The 17,954-nt window shown below is 44.8% G+C and overlaps 1 protein-coding gene across 1 annotated transcript in view; it reads left to right on the top strand.

Moving 5' to 3' along the window:
• Window positions 1–17,954, top strand: part of RBM33 (RNA binding motif protein 33) — a 120,322-nt gene that overhangs the window by 12,530 nt on the left and 89,838 nt on the right. Inside the window, exons 2-5 of the mRNA XM_040984376.1 lie at window positions 3,046–3,124; window positions 11,945–11,993; window positions 14,912–14,988; window positions 17,599–17,902. Of these exons, the coding sequence (XP_040840310.1) occupies window positions 3,046–3,124; window positions 11,945–11,993; window positions 14,912–14,988; window positions 17,599–17,902 (509 nt within the window). The remainder of the gene's footprint in view (window positions 1–3,045; window positions 3,125–11,944; window positions 11,994–14,911; window positions 14,989–17,598; window positions 17,903–17,954) is intronic.

The following is a 17,954-nucleotide window of genomic DNA, read 5'->3' as shown; positions in this document are numbered from 1 at the left end:
TTTTAATTGAAAGGCAGAATTATAGATGTTCGCTGTCCTGCAGCAGTGGACTTGGTGATAATCCCACGCGTGGCTTACTGATGGTCAGTTGCCAAACTGTATTAGTGGCATCAGGCTTTTACAGACTGAGGGGCACATAGGATAAGGGGAGAGGTCCTGAGGAGTTTACGGAGTTCCTGTAAGCCTGTCTGCGGAACCCATCAATTGTTTCCACACCCTTGTCTGAAAGTTTCTCTTTGTTTTGTATATCCAATCCGTTGTTCCCATTCAAATGATACCCACTCAGTTGTTCTCATGCAAATGATACCAGTCAGTTGTCCTACATACAGAGAGAGAGAGAGAGAGAGAGAGAGAGCGCGCGAGAGGTGGAGAGCTTGATCTTCTATCCACTGGTTCACTCCCCAAAGGATTTGGGCCCTTTGCTGCCTTCCCAAGCTGTTACTAGAGCACTGGATCAGAAGTGGAGCTACAGAGGCTCGAACCAGCATCCATATGGGATACTGGTGCCTTAGTTGGAGGTTTACTATGTTATGTCACAGTGCTGGCCAATATGGTCATGAAAAATAGCAATGTGGTTTTTTTCTCTGTGTAATATCTTTGTTTAGTTTTATAGTGGTGTCATATAGAATGATTAGCTTGAAAGTTTTCTAGTCTGTCTCATTTAACTCGTTACATTTTCTTTTTTACTTTTTCTGTTAGTTTCTGGCTTATTTTGTTCTGTTCTTTTAACTTCCATATATAAAGTAATGCTGAGCTGTTCCTCCTCAGTTCTTGATGTAGGCATTCACAGGCTCAGGGACTGAAACACTCGGACCGTTCTCTGATGCTTTCCCAGAGGCGTTGGCAGGGAGCAGGATGGGAAGTGGGATGGTGGGGACTCACTGGTGTCTGGGTGGGATGCCGGTGTTGGAGGCAACGGCTTTACATGCTGTGCTGTCCCATTACCCTAACGGTTGTGCTCTCAACTGCTGTTTCTACACTGTCAGCTTCAGTAACCAGTTCATACACATAAAACACAAAGCGTCTGAAATACAACTCAGCCAGTAAAAATGGGCTGTGTGCAGAATAAGGCATGTAAAGTTGGGAGAAAGTGTAAAATATCCCATTAGCATATTTTATTGATTAATATGCATCTTATTTGGATATATTAAATAAAATTTCACCTTTAAAATTTTTTTTTAAAGCTTGCTTATTTTTATTGGTAAGACAGATTTACAGAGAGAAGGAAAGACAGAGACAGATCTTCTGTCCACAGTTCACTTTCTAAGTGGCCACAGTGGCTGGAGGTGAGCTGACCTGAAGCCAGAAGCCAGGAGCTTCTTCTTAGTCTCCCACGTGGCTGAGGGTCCCAAGAGCTTGAGCCATCCTCTGTTGCCTTCCCAGGCCACAGGCAGTAAGCTGTATGGGAAGTGGAGCAGCCAGGACATGAACTGGCACCCACGTGGGATCCTCGTGGTTGGAGGTGGAGGGTTATCCAATCGAGCCATTGTGCCACGCCCTGTTCTTTACTTTTAAGAAATGGGGTACTTAAAATGACGGGGCGAGTGTGGGGCATAACAAGCTAGTTGTCTGCCTGCAGTGCCAGCATCCAGTGTGGGCCTCGGTTCGAATCCCAGCTGTTCCACTTCCTGTATAGCTTCCTGCTTATGGCCTGGGAAGGCATTGGAGGATGGCCTAAGACCTTGGGCTTCTGTGCCCACCCGTGAGACCCAGAAAGCTCCTAAATCCTGGCTGCACAACGGTTTAGTTCCAGCCGTTGTGGCCGTTTGCGGAGTGAGCTAGTAGTTAGAAGACCTCTCTGTGTAAAATCTGCCTTTCTAATAAAAATGACTGTTTTAAAAAATGAAAATTATGTGTGTGGCTTGCATTATATACTTGTTACTAGAGTTATTTATGCTTCTGTTATGTAAGGATTTTGCCTTTTCTGATTATTACAGAGAAATGTGAATATTACAAAAAGGCATTATAAAAGTGTCATCCAACATATTAGATTTTCTTTTTCATGTGGTAAAACCTTGTATTCAGGACCTATTATCTTGTAAAGAATACATTTGGTCTGATTTCAAAAAAACTGTTTTTTTTTTTTTTCCTTTATTGACTACATTGTATTATGAGACATAGTTCTATACTGGGATTCCCCCCACTCCTCCCCTCACCCTCTGCCTATGGTGGATTCCTCCACCTTGTTGTTTAACCACAGTTCAAGTTCAGTTGACATTCCTTCATTGTAAGCATATACTAAGCATAGAATCCAGCATCTTATTGTCCAGATAAGTTCAATGGCTTCTTGGGGAGACCTCTGGTCTGAAGGTAGGGCCAAAAGAGTAAAATCCCGATCAATCAAAAGCCCCATCAGCAACATTATATAACATTATGGAATTAATTGACATAGTGTTGAGTAAACAATATGTTAAAATTACATGTAAGTTCTTAACAACATCCTGTGACTATTTCAATGACATTTTCACAATTGAGGTGCAAAGCAGTTTTAGGAGGGGTGTGCGGAGAAATCTCTCATACCTTGGTTAGGAGAACTTGTTCTTTGTGTCCTACCTAGTAGGGTATGTGTGAGTCCATGCTGACCAATCTTTCCTTGTTGTTCTCTGCTTATCTATTCCAATTTGTGTGTGTATGTGTGTGTGTGTGTGTGTGTTTGGAGGGGGTGTCTGGAGCGACCCTGATGGTCATTGCAGAGGGTGGGGACCCAGAGTTGGAACTATGTAAGGACCAGAGAAAGCTCCTCTCCCTTGTCCCGAAGGAAGTTTACTGTTCTTCTGATTCTGAGGACCGCTCAGTATTTCCTGGCAAAAAACAGTGTTTTTTGATGTCTGATACTGTTCAGTAGGTTTTCTTCAACTAACTTTGTACTTTAAAAATAATATATATATATAGTTTTTTTTTTACTAAAACTGACCAGTGTATCCTTGCTAGTTGCAGGTGAAAATTGTATTTTAAAATGTTGCATTTTAGAATGTTTCGTGCTCTGAACGTTTTGTGTGTGTGCCTTGATTTAGTAAATCTGACACTCTGGGCCCTTTCCTGCAGATGACGACTTTGACCAGTTTGATAAGCCTGGCGCGGAGCGCTCCTGGAGGAGAAGAGCCGCGGACGAGGACTGGGACAGGTGGGTGCGCAGCGGGGCCTCAGCGAGCGTGTGCTGCCCAGTGGGTGCCCCCAGCTGGCTGTGTTGAGAACACCGTGTTGGGCGTCTTGGGCCTTTTACTGTGTGACCCTGTGCCTGCTCTGCTGAAGGGGACTTCCACGTGCCTGGCTAGTCCGCGTTTGCACTGCATGAGGCTTCTCAGCAGATCGCAGCCCGTGTTTTTCTCTCTGTGCTTTCATTGATGATGACATTGACTTTATGGATATTCACAACTTGTTCTTTTTTTTTTTCTAGATGAGTTTATTGTTCATTTAAAAAGATTTATTTATCTGAAATGCAGAGTTATACAGAGGGAGGGATGAAGCGTTATCTCATCCGCTGGTTCATTTTCCCCAAGAGCTGCGGCACTCAGCGCTGGGCCGCACTGAGGCCCGGGGCGTGGGACTGCTTCCTGATCTGCATTTGTGCATGAGCCCAAAGACGTGGCTGTTTGCTGCTGCTTTTCCGGACGTGTTAGCAAGGAGCTGGATTGGCAGTGGAGTAGCTGGGACTTGAACCAGCACCTGTATTGGATGCTGGAGTTTCAAATGGTAGCTTAATGGTAGTGTCACAATGCTAGCCCTAGAACTATTGTTGTAGTAGTTGTATGCTAGAATTCCTGTTGACCTTCATGCTTTCTATACGGTGGACTTGAACATTTTTTGCCATTCAGTTATATTGAATGGTATTCTGAGTGTAGTTTTCATTTCCGTGGTTACTATTGAAACTGAAAATACACTTAGAGCAATACACACACACACACACACACAGGATGTTAAAAATACACTGAGATGACAGTTTTGATTTGGTCGACTGTGTTTACCTCTGGTGAGGAGTTCTGGTACAAGCCAGAGGGAAGTGCATTGGGAGAAGGGTGTGGTGCTTAACCTGGGAATTAATCTAAATGAGTTGAGAAATGATTTTTTTTTTTTTTAAGATTTGTTTTCTGTATTTGAGAGACGGTACACAGTGGGCAAGGGAAAGAGATTTTGCGTCTGCTGGTTCACTCCCCGAAATGGCTGTGACAGCCTGGACTACGGGGTCATGCTCAAGCCAGCAGCCTGAAACTGCATGCATGTCTCCCACTTGGGTGGCGGCCCAGGTCCTCGGGCGGGCCATCTGCTGCTGCTTTCTCAGCTCCCTCAGCAGGGAACCGGCTTGGAAGTGGAGCGCCACAACTGAAACTGGAGCTCCTATTGCTCGGGAGATGCTAGTGTCCTGGTGTGGCTTGCCTTGCTGCGCCATAGCACTTCTGCCCCAAGAAGTGATTATTTTAAAAACTTATACTGGGCCCAGCGCAGTAGCCTCATGGCTGAAGTTCTTGCCTTGCATGTGCCTGGATCCCATATGGGTGCCGGTTCTAATCCCGGCAGCTCCACTTCCCATCCAGCTCCCTGCTTGTGGCCTGGGAAAGCAGTCAAGGATGGCCCAAAGCCTTGGGACCCTGCACCCATGTGGGAGACCTGGAAGAGCTCCTGTCTCCTGTTTTGTATCAGCTGAGCTCTGGTCGTTGCAGCCACTTGGGAAGTGAACCAGAGGCTGGAAGATCTTTTTCTCTGTATCTTAAAAAGAAAACCTTACCATTCAAAATACTGTTTTTTTTTTTAATTTTTTTTTTTAAGATTTATTTTTATTATTTTTTCATTGGAAAGGTGGATATACAGAGAGGAGAGACAGAGAGGAAGATCTTCCGTCCAATGATTCACTCCCCAAGTGAGCGCAACGGGCCGATACTATGCCGATCTGAAGCCAGGAGCCTCTTCCGGGTCTCCCACGCGGGTGCAGGGTCCCAAAGCTTTGGGCCGTCCTTGACTGCTTTCCCAGGCCACAGGCAGGGAGCTGGAAGGGAAGCGGGGTTGCGGGGATTAGAACCAGCGCACATATGGGATCCCGGGTGTGCAAGGCGAGGACCTTTAACCACTTGCGCCACCGCGCCGGGCCCCAAAATACTGTTTTGAGAGTTAAAAACTTTACTTTGGAATTTGAGTCAGAAGTTTAGTAATATAGGTAAATCTGAATAAAGATTGCAAAGTGATGTCTTGCTTTGAACAGCAGTTTTGGTTCCTGTTTGGAAGCAGTAGTGTTCCAAAAGTCTCACAACGTAATCGATGGTGAGAGCTGCACGGGGTTGGCACTGTGCTGCAGCGGCTAGGGTCTCTGCCTGTCCTGTGAGGAGATGTCCTGTGAGTGCTGGGTGCAGTCCTGCTTGTTCCGCTGTGGTCCTGCCCCCTGCTAGTGGTACACCAGAGAGAGCAGAGGAAAATGGCCCAAGTGCTACACAAGTGGTGCTCTGGGCTCCTGGATTTGGCATGGCTTAGCCCCAGCCATTGTGGCGTTTCTGTGTTTCAAATAAGTAAGTATTAAAAAAAAAAAAAAAGCCAGTAGCAAAAGCCAGCTAATTCTTGCCAAGTGTTGATTGCTCTTCAGTAAATTGTAATGTATTTGTTAGAATTCTCCAGAGGAGGAAAGTCAGTGGGTTATACACACGTGCGTGCACACACACACACACGCATGCACATACATGCACACACACATGGAATGTACGAGACATTGGATCACACGATGTGGAGGCTGAGAGGGGCCATGATGGCAGCTGGGGGAACCTGTGCGTAAGCGCTGGGGTGAGACTGCCCGAGAGCAGGAGCAGGGCTGTCCCCGGGCAGCAGGCGACACCTTCGGACACCCTGGGCAGCATATACACACCTTCTACTGCTTTGGGGAATACCTGCCAAGGTGGGTGAGGAGGCTGCTGCTGATTTTTTTTTTTTCACTCAGTTTAATGATTCAAATGCTAACCTCTGCGGGGGACACTGTAATAGTCATTCATGGATATAATGTTTTGCCAGCAATCTGGTCATGCCTTAGCCCTGTCAGGTTGACTCATAAAATTAGCTTTCACATGCATTATACTAAAAAGTTCAGGAGAGAGCCCAGTTCTCTGGTGTAGCCTGCTAATCCTCTGACTGCAGCGCCTGCCTCCTGGATATGCTCTGCTTCCGATCCAGCTTCCTGCTTGCAGCCTGAAAGGGCAGCAGAGGATGTTCAGGTCCTTTGGACTGAGTACCCACATGGGAGACCCGGTGGAACCTCCTAGCTCCTGGCCAGGAGCACCCAGCACTCTGGCTGTTGTGGCCATTGGGGTGAGTGAGCAGGTGGAAATCTCTCTTTCTCTGCAAATTTGCCTTTCCAGTAAAAAAGAAAAGGTTCAGTCGAACTTAGAACTAAGTCTTTGTTGTGAAGGAAGTGGTCTGTCAGGCAGTGTTGAAGCTGGTCTGGTTGAGGTGACTGTGATGGTGAACAGAATAAAGTAACATGGCCGCTCGTTATCTGAGTCCTCTGGAATCGTCCCTGCTTAGCTCTGCCCGGTTTTCTTCCTGCTTGTCTCCTTGTTGGCGTTGGGGCTCCTCTGGGAGGCTTAGCATTTGCTACCTTGGCTGTCTCCACTGCTTCCCTAGTCCATGTATTCCTTTAGAAAAACTCTAAATAGGTACTGTAGCAATTTTTGATCTTTTTCCTGCATTTTTTTTTCTTGTTTTAAAGATTATTTGAAAGAGTTACTCAGAGACAGGGATAGGCAGAAAGAGAGATCTTGCGTTTGCTGATTCACTTCCTCAGATGGCCACACAGATGCACAGACGTTTGGGCCGTCTGCTGCTGCTTTCGCATGATGGTAGTGCGGAGCTGGATCAGTGGAACGGCCAGAACTGTGACTGATGCCCTTATGGAATGCTGGTATTGTATTGCAGGAGGCAGCTTAACCGACAGGGCCACAGTGCTGGGTCTCGCAAGATGGCCTAGAACTTGAACCATCATCTGCAGCTTTCCCTGTATTAACACGGGGCTGGATGGGAAGTGGAGCAACCAGAACTTGAACTGGTGACTGTACACTGGCACTGTACACGACAGCTTAACCTGCTGTGCAAAAGTGCTAGCCCTAGATTTGAACTCTGAAGCCGGATTGAGTTCATTTACTGGGGCCTGCCCACCTACCTTTATATATATATATATATACACACACACACATACACACACATCTCAATAAATATAAATACATATGTATGTATTTATATACTTATATATATTTATCTGAAAGGCATGGTTACAGAGAGACAGAGAAATTCCAGCCACTGGATTACTCCTTGACTAGATGGCTGCAGTGCTGGAGGTGGGTTCATGCCAAGCCAGAAGCCAGGAGCTTCTTCAAGCCTTCCACATCGGTGCAGGGTTGTAAGCACTTGAGCCATCTTTTCCTGCTTTCAGAAGTGGAGGTGTTGGAACTCGAACCACTGCCCACATGGGATGCCAGTGCCACAGGTATTGGTTTTGACGCTGCACCAGAGCTCTGACCTCTGGTGTCATCATTTCCAGTGGGGTACCTAGAGCACATTATTTTATCACCAGATGAAGAAGCATTAGCCAGTGTAAAGCTGAGAGGGCACGTTCTAGAACAGGAGAGGACAGAATGACAAGAGAGGGGTACCTGGAGACACACAGACATGGAAAAGCAGCAGACACAAGGTGTGGTGTTGCAGTGACCAGTAACCAGGCAGCATTCAGCCAGCGATGTTCTAAACTGCACTAACAGCTGGAACTCCACCAGCAACAAGGTGGGAAGGGAAATTGACTGGGAGTTCAGGAGGTGAACCCAAACAAAGAACTGCCCATCCCTGCTGGTGTGTTTGATTTGACCAGCAGCTGAGACAGAACAGCAGATCCCAGATGGGCAGTGAAAGAACAGGGCGGATTTCACAGTGTAGAGCCAAATCGGGTGCCATTTTGTGCAAGAAGACAAAAGCTATAGGAGAGGACTACGCATGCATTGAGCTGGAAGTGAACTCATTGCTGGCTCAGTGAACTCCAGCAACATGGCATCCTACAGGTTCCACCTAAGACAGGTCCGAGTATCCCTCAGACCTGACAGCCAACAGATCAAGAACTCTAGTAGTGGCACATCAGGCGCCATTTTGTACAGTGTGGCAAAGGCTTTGAGACAGCAGGGACAACAGTGAGCTGTGCATGCACAGAGCTCGCGAGAACTCACTGAGCTCAGTGCATTGCACTGGTCCCAGGAGAAAATACTATCAACTTTGTGGAATAAAATATGGAGTAAAATAGGTTCATGTGACCCTCAGACCTAACAGCCAACAGATTCCAGCAAGATCAGCACCACCAACAACCTGGCTATATAGGACACCTGGTGTCTCCCTAATCCTGGGACCTGCTCGAACCAGAGTGGGAGAAGGAAGTACAGACAACAGTGCAGCCTCAGCACAAGGTCACAGGAGTTAGAGTGGTGAGCCAGGAGCTGGGGCTGCAGAGACCATGGTGGAAGTTTAACGTAAGAACCCAGACCTGGAACTTGCTGGAGGGAGTAGTACAAGTGACTGCAAACAGAGAGCCGTGTACCAACTGCAATAAGTAAAATTGAACTGTAGGCCTGTGGGTGACAGAGCTTAGAAACCTGCCCCAAGGAGAAGACTCTGCTAACCAGAAGGCCAATGACCAAGAGCAAAAGAAGAGACAAAGGCACAGTGAATGTTACTGAAGACTTCCCTGCAAAGGAGCAAAACCCTATGCCAACCTCAGAGTTCACTGAGGAAGACATCGAGAAAATGGGGCACACAGAATATTAAGCATTTGTTATAAAGCTACTTATCAGTAATGAGAAGCATGTGAAGCAGGAGTTCAAGAAATTTAAGGAATATGTCACACTGGAATGAATCAAATGAAAGCTGATACATCAAAAATGAAGAATACAGTAGAACACATTAAAAGTACAGTGGAGGGGCCCGGCACGGTGGTGCAAGTGGTTAAAGGTCCTCGCCTTGCACGCCCGGGATCCCATATGGGCGCCGGTTCTAATCCCGGCAGCCCCGCTTCCCTTCCAGCTCCCTGCCTGTGGCCTGGGAAAGCAGTCGAGGGCGGCCCAAAGCTTTGGGAACCGGCACCCTGTGGGAGACCCGGAAGAGTCTCCTGGCTTCTGATTGGCATAGTATCGGCCCGTTGGGCTCACTTGGGGAGTGGATCATCGGACAGAAGATCTTCCTCTCTGTCTCTCCTCTCTGTATATCCGCCTTTCCAATGGAAAAATAATAAAAATAAATCTTTAATAAAAAAAAAAGTACAGTGGAGAATCTCCAAAGTAGGATGAAGGAGGCAGAAGAAAGAATCTCAAAATTAGAAGAAATTTCCTGCCACCGGGGGGAAAAAAACAAAAAGTTGGAAGCAGAGGTGGGTCAGGTTAAAGAAAAAAAAAGTATTCAAGAACTGAAAGACACTATTAAAAGTCCAAATATAAGAGTTATGGGAGTTCCCGAATGGGCAGGAAGAGAAACTGGGTTTAACAATGTATTTATGGAAGCAGTAAGGGAAATTTTTCCTCATCTGGAGAAAGCATTGGGAAACAAGATCCAGGAGGGACACAGAACTCCCAATAGGGTTGACCAAAAGCAGTCTTCAGCACGACACATGATAATCAAGCTCTCTTTAATCAGACATAAGGAAAAGATCCTCAAATGTACACATGAAAAAAAAATCAGTCGATATGTAAAGGAATGCCAGGTGAACACACAGGAAACCGTTCACAGGAAGTGGAGCGACATATTCCAGATTCTAAAAGAAAAAAAAATGTCGTCCAGGATAACATACGCAGCAAAGCTTTCCTTTTTCTTTGAAAATGGAATAAAATTCTTCCACAGTGAAGAAAAGTTAAATGAATGTGCTGCTTGCAATCCTGCCCTACAAAGATATTTAAAGATGTTCTCTTGACAGAGAAGATGAATAATCTACCAAAACCAAAGGCAAATATGAAGAATGGCCCAGTAAAATAACAACAGAAGACTGAATCAATGAATAATCCATTGCTAAAATGACAGGACCAAAGTACCACCCATACATAATAAACCCTGAATGTCAATGGCTTAAACTCATCAGTCAGATGTCATAGATAAGTAGACTGGATTGAAAAACAAAAACCGTTTATGCATTGCCTACAGGAGACATAGCTCACCAACAAAGATCAGTGGAAACTCTGTCATGGAATTTGATGATTTTTCTTTAAAGTTTCATGTCTTCAAAACTGTTTATGATTAAGTTGTTATTGATCATACAGTAGCATCATTTTCTTCAAGAAGGTTCTTGATTTGCATTTCTTCAGTGACACATTAGTCATTCGGTAGCATGTTATTTAACTTCATGGTGCTGTTAATTTCTTGTTTCTTCCTGTTGTTAATTTTGTTTTGTGGCTTTTCACTTAAGGGGATGTGTAGTAGTTGTGTAGTGGAGACTGTTATATCCAGATGTGAGGATATAGTGCTGTATGCATCTCTACCTCCAGCAAAAGATGAACTCCCAAAGAAACTGTTAACTGTATCTTTTTTTTTTTAAAGATTTATTTTTATTATTTTTTGTATTGGAAAGGCGGATATACAGAGAGGAGAGACAGAGAGGAAGATCTTCTGTCCGATGATACACTCCCTAAGTGAGCGCAATGGCCGATGCTATGCCAATCCGAAGCCAGGAGACTCCTCCGGGTCTCCCACGCGGGTGCAGGGTCCCAAAGCCCTGGGCTGTCCCCAACTGCTTTCCAAGGCCACAGGCAGGGAGCTGAATGGGAAGCGGGGCCGCCGGGATAGAACTGGAGCCCATATGGGATCCCGGGCGTGCAAGGTGAGGACCTTAACCACTTGCGCCACCGCTCCGGGCCCCTTTCTGTTGCTTTTTTAAAGACATTTGCCTGTGGTGGGGGAGGAGAGGGCCGACAGAATCTCAGGCTCTACAGAATTGTACCACAAAGGTCAAAATATAATACAGAAATTAAAAAGAAAAAGACAGTCGACAGTAAAAGATTGATTCCCTAGAACTAAAAAAATATTTCCATAATAACCATCTCCAACAGTCAAAAACAATACTTCCAGTGCCAAAAAAATGTATTCAGCTTCCTGATTTGCGAAAGTTTTCTACTTTAATCATTTCTTTTACAATTTTTTTAAGATTTATTTTATTTTTATTGTAGTCAGATATAGAGGGGAGAGTGGGAGAGACAGAGAGGAAGATCTTCCGTCCGATGATTCACTCCCAAAGGGACCACAACAGCCAGAGCTACTTCGCTGATCCGAAGCCAGGAGCCATGAACTTCTTCCAGGTCTCCCACATGGGTGCAGGGTCCCAAGGCTTTGGGCCATCCTCGACTGCTTTCCCAGGCCACAAGCAGGGAGCTGGATGGCAGTGGAGCTGCCGGGATTCGAACTGGCGCCCATATGGGATCCTGGAGCATTCAAGGCGAGGACTTTAGCTGCTAGGCCACTGCCCCGGACCTGTGCTTTAATCATTTCCAAACCCTAGTAGGTAGGGAAGAATTGCAGTTCACCACTGTGACTTCCACACTGAATAACGATCATTCCTTTGTCGCAATGATTTAATTTGGTGTCCTCAGCATAGTTATAAAGTTGATTGAGTTAGTTTTTGCCTTATTGATGACTGCGTTCTAGTCTCTTAGGTTTTGGGTCTTCCGAATTAGTGGTATTTAATAGTTTCTTGCTTCATCTCCTGTTTTTAGATTTACTTATTAGTTTCTTCTTTCATTGATTGTGCAGTGAAATTAAGATCTGGTACTTAGAAACCGAGAATAGAAGTCCAGTGAGGTACCTCATCATATGTTTGTGACCCAGAAATGCTCCCTGAGTATTTCAGAAGAATAGATAACAAAGTTAAAATGAGGGTGCCCAAACTCTGGAGTCCTTGGCAAATTTCAACGATCTGCAGACTTTTAGGAATAACACATTGCTGTATGTCTCTCCCCAGTGAACTGGAGGATGACTTACTTGGAGAAGACTTGCTCTCTGGCAAAAAGGTAAGCGTTCGAGTTCCTTCAGAAATGAAACAGTAATCATTTAATTGTATTTAGAATATGAAACTATGTTGCTCAGGCATCTGGAATTTGTTACTGGATGTGTCTACTGGGATGTGTCTACTGGGATGTGTCTACTGGATGTGTCTACTGGGATGGGTCTACTGGGATGTGTCTACTGGGATGTGTCTACTGGGATGTGTCTACTGGGATGGGTCTACTGGGATGTGTCTACTGGGATGGGTCTACTGGGATGGGTCTGCTGGGATGTGTCTACTGGGATGTGTCTACTGGGATGTGTCTACTGGGATGTGTCTACTGGGATGTGTCTGCTGGGATGGGTCTGCTGGGATGTGTCTACTGGGATGGGTCTACTGGGATGGGTCTACTGGGATGTGTCTACTGGGATGGGTCTGCTGGGATGTGTCTACTGGGATGTGCCTCCTGGGATGGGTCTGCTGAGATGGGTCTGCTGGGATGGGTCTGCTGGGATGGGTCTACTGGGATGTGTCTACTGGGATGGGTCTGCTGGGATGCGTCTACTGGAATGGGTCTACTCAGTGTAGGTTACATTTTTGTAAGTTGGTTTATTTTAATTGCACAAAGAGCTGATTGTAATTCAAGCAGTAAATCCCTTGAAGCACATCCTTTAGTTCCTGCCTCGTGCATTGCCTTCTAGCAGGCATTCTGGGTTCGAATTACTCATTGCCCAGAGGAAGGGGATATTTAGAGTTTCACATATTGCATAGTGAATCAGTAATTCATTATAGCAGGCATTCAAAAAAGTCTTAAGACCTGAATATATATTTAGTTTTTAATTTGTAAGAGTTAAACAGGGAGAAGGAGAGAGAGAGAGGTTTTCCATTTGCTGGTTCAGTACCCAAAAGGCCATGAACGCCAGAGTTAAAGTGATCTGAAGCTAAGAGCCAGGAACATCTTGCAGGTCTCCCATTGTGGGCCCAGACTCTCAAGGACTTGGGCCATTCTTTGCAGCTTTCCCAGATGCATTAGCTGGGAGCTGGATTATAAGTGGACCAGCTGAGAATCCTGTGCCTTTGGGAAGCTGGCACTGCAGGCTGAGGCTTAGCCTGCTCTGCACCATCATACTGGTCCCAAACCTGTAGACTTTTCAAAACCCTTTTGGATCAAGTAAAACTTTCACAGCAGTTACCTTTCATGTGCATCTGTCTGTAAGTTGTGTGCTGGTTCACTCCTTAGGGGTTGCAACAGTGAGAGCTGTACCAGGCTGAATTCGGGAGCTTCAGGCTCTGCATGGGAATAGTAAAGGCCCAGGTAATGGTGCCATCTGCTGCAGGGCACTGGATCGGAAGTGCAGCAGCCAAGACTCCAGTCAGCACCCAAATGTGTGTTCACATGGGTGCAGCTCTCAAGAGGCAGTTTAACCTGCTGGGGTCACGATGCCAACCCCTAGCGTTGAGTTTTAAATATATGGTTGAGATACAGGACTTCAAATTTAGGTGCTAATGAGACCAAGTTACAATTTTAAAATGCTGGGTAAGATTGAGAAAGAATTTGACATATTTCTTGTGTGTGTGTGTGTGTGTGTTTCAATTCTGCACTGAGTAGCAGTGAGCAGTTGTTATGGTAAATGAGGTAGTCCTTTTATGTATGCCATTGTGGGCTATATCTGGGGAACATTTTCTCCCGTTTTAATTTTATTTATTTGAGAAAGAATGAGAGCAAGCCAGTGCTCCCCCTAATTCTCTGAGTAACCTTCCAGTTACCTGTGGTAGTTGAGGCTGGCCCGGGATCAGAAAATGGATTTGGAAGTGCAGTCCGTTTCTGCTGGGTGGGTAATTTCTATATCTGTTACTCCTTGGGTCTCAGTAAGAAGCTGCAGTCAAGCATTGAAGCCAGGTACTGCAATGGGGCGTGAGTTTTAACTTGTGTCCCACCTGCTAGGCCAACTGCGTTTTCCTTTCTCCCTACTGTTAAACTTCTGATTGCCCATGAGCCCTTCCTTTTCTTTCCTGCCTACTTTTTTTCATGGGAGGAAAAGCCTGTTCTTTAAAATACATTGGCAGAAAGGATGTCAGTAGCATCCTTGGCCACCTTGTCTTCCTCTCCTGGGTCTGTGTGCCCTACTTTCCTGTACACCCATCACCAGCTCCTCCAGCCTCCGCTGAGCAGTTCACCCAGCCTCACTGGGACGTGCTGAAAATCGGCTTTGGCCTCGGGGTTTTAGCCCAGTTTTCTGTTCAGCTTCTCCAGTGAAGTGGTTATTTTCTTTTGTTTCCTGTGTCTGTTACTCAGTAGGACTTACATCTGTTTATGAAGGGCTGTATTGTAATAATATATAGGGGGAATTGGAGGAGGGCAGGCGGCAAGACATTTTGGGGAGGGGAAAGCAGAAATCCCATGGCCTGTGGAATGATATAAATAATAATATAATAAAAAAATTAAAAAGTCTGGCACAATGAGGAAGTGTACTATCAACATTTTTGTGTGTGTTTTATTTTGGAAAAACCAAAATTGCTAGTCTGGTGGTTCAGTTATCTAAAGCTTGCTTATTTTTAAAGTATATTTTCAGTGTCAGGCTTATAGTTACATCTTAAGCAAACCATTCTTTTTTTTGTGCCTGATAAGGAAAAAATTACTTGTAGGATCCCACCAGTGAGCTTCTACACTTCCTTTTGTGCTTAATTTGAATAAATTCAGTAACTGCATTTGCTGCTTCTGTCTTTGGTGTTGGCATCCACACCTTAGTCTGGAGAAAACAGCTGGTGTGTTGTATGTGGAATATCCGGACTGCCCACTGGCGAAATCAACCTAGGACCATCTTCTGGGTGGAAAGTGTGTTCATCGTGGTACAAATATTCCAGTTCATATAACTTTGTACTGTGGTAACAAGTCTTGTTATAGAAGTGGCACATATTAATTACATTTCTTGTTTTAATTAGAATCAGTCGGATCTGTCAGATGAAGAGCTAAATGATGATCTTTTACAGAGCGACAATGAAGATGAAGAAAATTTCAGGTACTATTAACTCATTAAAACGTTTGTTATTTAAATTAATAAGAATTATTTGTGGTTTTTAAATGAAATTGAATAATGTGCTATTTATCTTTCACATGTAGCTGTATTCTAAGTGGAATTATTATTAAAATTTCAATGTGAAAGCCAAATGTTTTCTGTAGCTATATACTGTTTATGGGTTAGTGTAAGTCTTACGTTTAACAGTCTTTGAGTTCCATTTAGTTGTTACTGGTCTTTTAAAAAATTAAAGCTATTTGGATGGAGGCCAGCAGCCTCGCCCTCTTTCTAAAGACTTATTTGAAAGAGAGCTCTCACAGCTAGTGAGTGCAGGCTTTCATCTGCTGCTGGATGGGCTTCCTGCTGGGAGACCCAGGGACTTCCTGTGTGAGTGCAGCTTCCCAAGCATTCCCAGGCCTGTTGGCAGGAAGCCCGGTTGGAATGGGAGCCCTAGTGGAATGCCTTAACCCCTAGGCTGCAGTGCTGGCCTCCACCCCGTCAGGAACTCTTGAGCAGAGCTGGATGTTGCTGCCTTTGTTTTTGTTTTAGACCGTTGTTACATACCATCCTATTTGCCAGCGTTACTGTTTTGAAAGTGCCTTTGTACTTCTGACTTTGGGTAATTATAATGGGTCTTTCTATTGACATAGTGATTATATTATGAAAAGAGGAGACTAAGTTTACTTTGAGAGTAGAATTCTTTCAGTTTTATGAGGAAATGTAAGAAAAACATGAATGTAAGTTTTGGTGTTTTATATGTATAAGTAATTAACAAATATATGCCATATATTACCTAGCCATAGATTTGAAACACGTTTTCTAATGTAGAGTAATTTTTACAGCTAAAAGTAGCTTTGCGTTACTTACCAGTTGCGTATGTTTTTAGTTCGGTGAGTTGACACTGTATTTTGGAAGTATTTACTGAGGGTTTTTTTCCCTAGCAGTATTGTTTCTTGTTCCTTTGGATTGGGTGCTTAGCCTGTATAAACACGTATTTACGTGCAGTCCTGTACTTGAAGTGTTCTCCGTGTTTAGCTGCTGTGATTTTTTTTTTGAAAGTTTTTTTGTTTTATTTTAAAAATTTTTACCCACCCCCCCCCTTTTTTTTAAGATTTAATAATTTATTTGAAAAGCACAGTGACAGAGATGGAAGAGGTCTTACATTTTTTGGTTTATTCTATGAATGGTTGCAGCAGTCAGGGTGGGGCCAAGCTAAGCCGAAGTCTGGAATTTGATCTATTCTCCCCACAGGTGGCAAGGCCATCTTCTGCTGCCTTTGCAGGAGCATTAACAGGAAGCTGGATCAGAAGCAGAGCAGCTGGGTCTTAAGCTGGCATTCTGATATGATAGAATGCTCAAGTCTTATCTCAAGTGGGAGCTTAACCCACTCTGCCACAATGCTATTCTCTCTGTTACTCAGAAGTTAAGAATGAATTTTTTTAAGATATTTATTTTTTCCCTTTGGAATGTTAGATATACGCAGAGGAGGAGAGACAGAGAGGAATATCTTCTGCCCTCTGATACACTCCTCAAGTGGTTGCAACGGCCAGAGCTGTGCTAATCTGAAGCCAGAAGCCCTGAGCCTCTTCCAGGTCTCCCACATCGGAACAGGGTCCCTAGGCTTTGGGCTGGCCTTGACTGCTTTCCCAGGCCACAAGCAGGGAGCTGGATGGGAAGCAGGGCTGCCGCAACTGAAACCGGTGCCCATGTCGAATTCCAGCACGCAAGGTGAGGACTTTAGCCGCTACGCTATTTTGCCAGGCCCAGTAATGATTTTTAAAAGATATTTATCACTGTTATAAATTTTATTTTATTGACTATTGAGCTGTATTTCATGTGGTCTTTTTCTGTTTTGATTTTTTTTTTTTAGAGTTTGCACTTTGCTTCATAGTTTTATAAAAAGAAGATCAGAGGTCCACATTGTGGCATAGTGCGTTAAGCTGTCACCTATAATGCTAACATCCTGTATGGGTGCCAGTTTGAGTCCTAGCTGCTCCATTTTCAGTCCATCTCCCTGCTAATGTCCTGGGAAGCAGTGCAAGGTGGCCCAAGTGCTTGAGCCCCTGGACCTGGGTCGGACATCCGGAAGAGACTTCTGCCTTGAGCCTGGCCCCACCCTGGCTGTTGAGGCTATTTGGGGAGTCGATCAGCAAATGAAAAACCTCTTTGTCTTTCCTTCTGTCTCTGTGACTCTTCCAAATAAATAGAATTTTTTTTTTTTTTTAGTGAATTGTTTTTAAAGTGCTGTCTACAAATCTTAATAGTAAGTCCTGTCATTTTAATCTAAAAGTTCAAGTATATTTGAGTTCAGTCTCAGACTCTGGTCGGTCCCAACTTCCTCCTCATCTGGTTGATTGGATTCTTGTGGTTAACTATGGGCCCGTGCTGAGAGGTCAGCACACCGAGCCCTGCTGTGTGCATTCTGGGTGTGGCACAGGAAGTCCTGCAGTGTGCGTGAGAGCTTACAGCAGGGACTCGGCACAGTGTACTGATTGAGCTCTGTTTCTCTCACTGATGGAATAAATGTACATTTTTCAGTAAAGCTTGCATGGTGATTTACTTTTGAGCCCTGTTCTCTTTTTATTCCTTTGCTTGCATTTCTTTGCTTTCTAGCTCCCAGGGTGTCAAAATTAGCCTGAATGCCACATCTGGCATGGTTACATCCTTTGACAACACTAATGACCAGTCTGGAGAGCAGGAATCGGAGTATGAGCAAGGCGAAGATGAATTAATTTACCACAAATCTGATAGAACGGAGTTATATTCGCAAGAGTACCCGGAAGAAGGCCAGTACGAAGGCCAGGAGGCCGAGTTGGCCGAAGACCAAATAGAATATGTGGAGGAGCCGGAGGAGGAGCAGCTTTACAATGACGAGGTGCTGGACATCGAGATCAACGAGCCTTTAGATGAGTTTACCGTGAGTCCTTCCGCTTTGTCTGACCCAGGCTAGCTAGGCTTCTGGTGCATTG

The sequence above is a fragment of the Ochotona curzoniae genome, unplaced genomic scaffold (assembly GCF_017591425.1).
Source record: "Ochotona curzoniae isolate NIBS_2020 unplaced genomic scaffold, NIBS_Ocur_1.0 contig_4105, whole genome shotgun sequence".
Classification (NCBI taxonomy): domain Eukaryota; kingdom Metazoa; phylum Chordata; class Mammalia; order Lagomorpha; family Ochotonidae; genus Ochotona; species Ochotona curzoniae.
The sequence above is the reverse complement of the archived record's forward strand: the minus strand, read 5'-3'. Positions and strand labels throughout refer to the sequence as shown.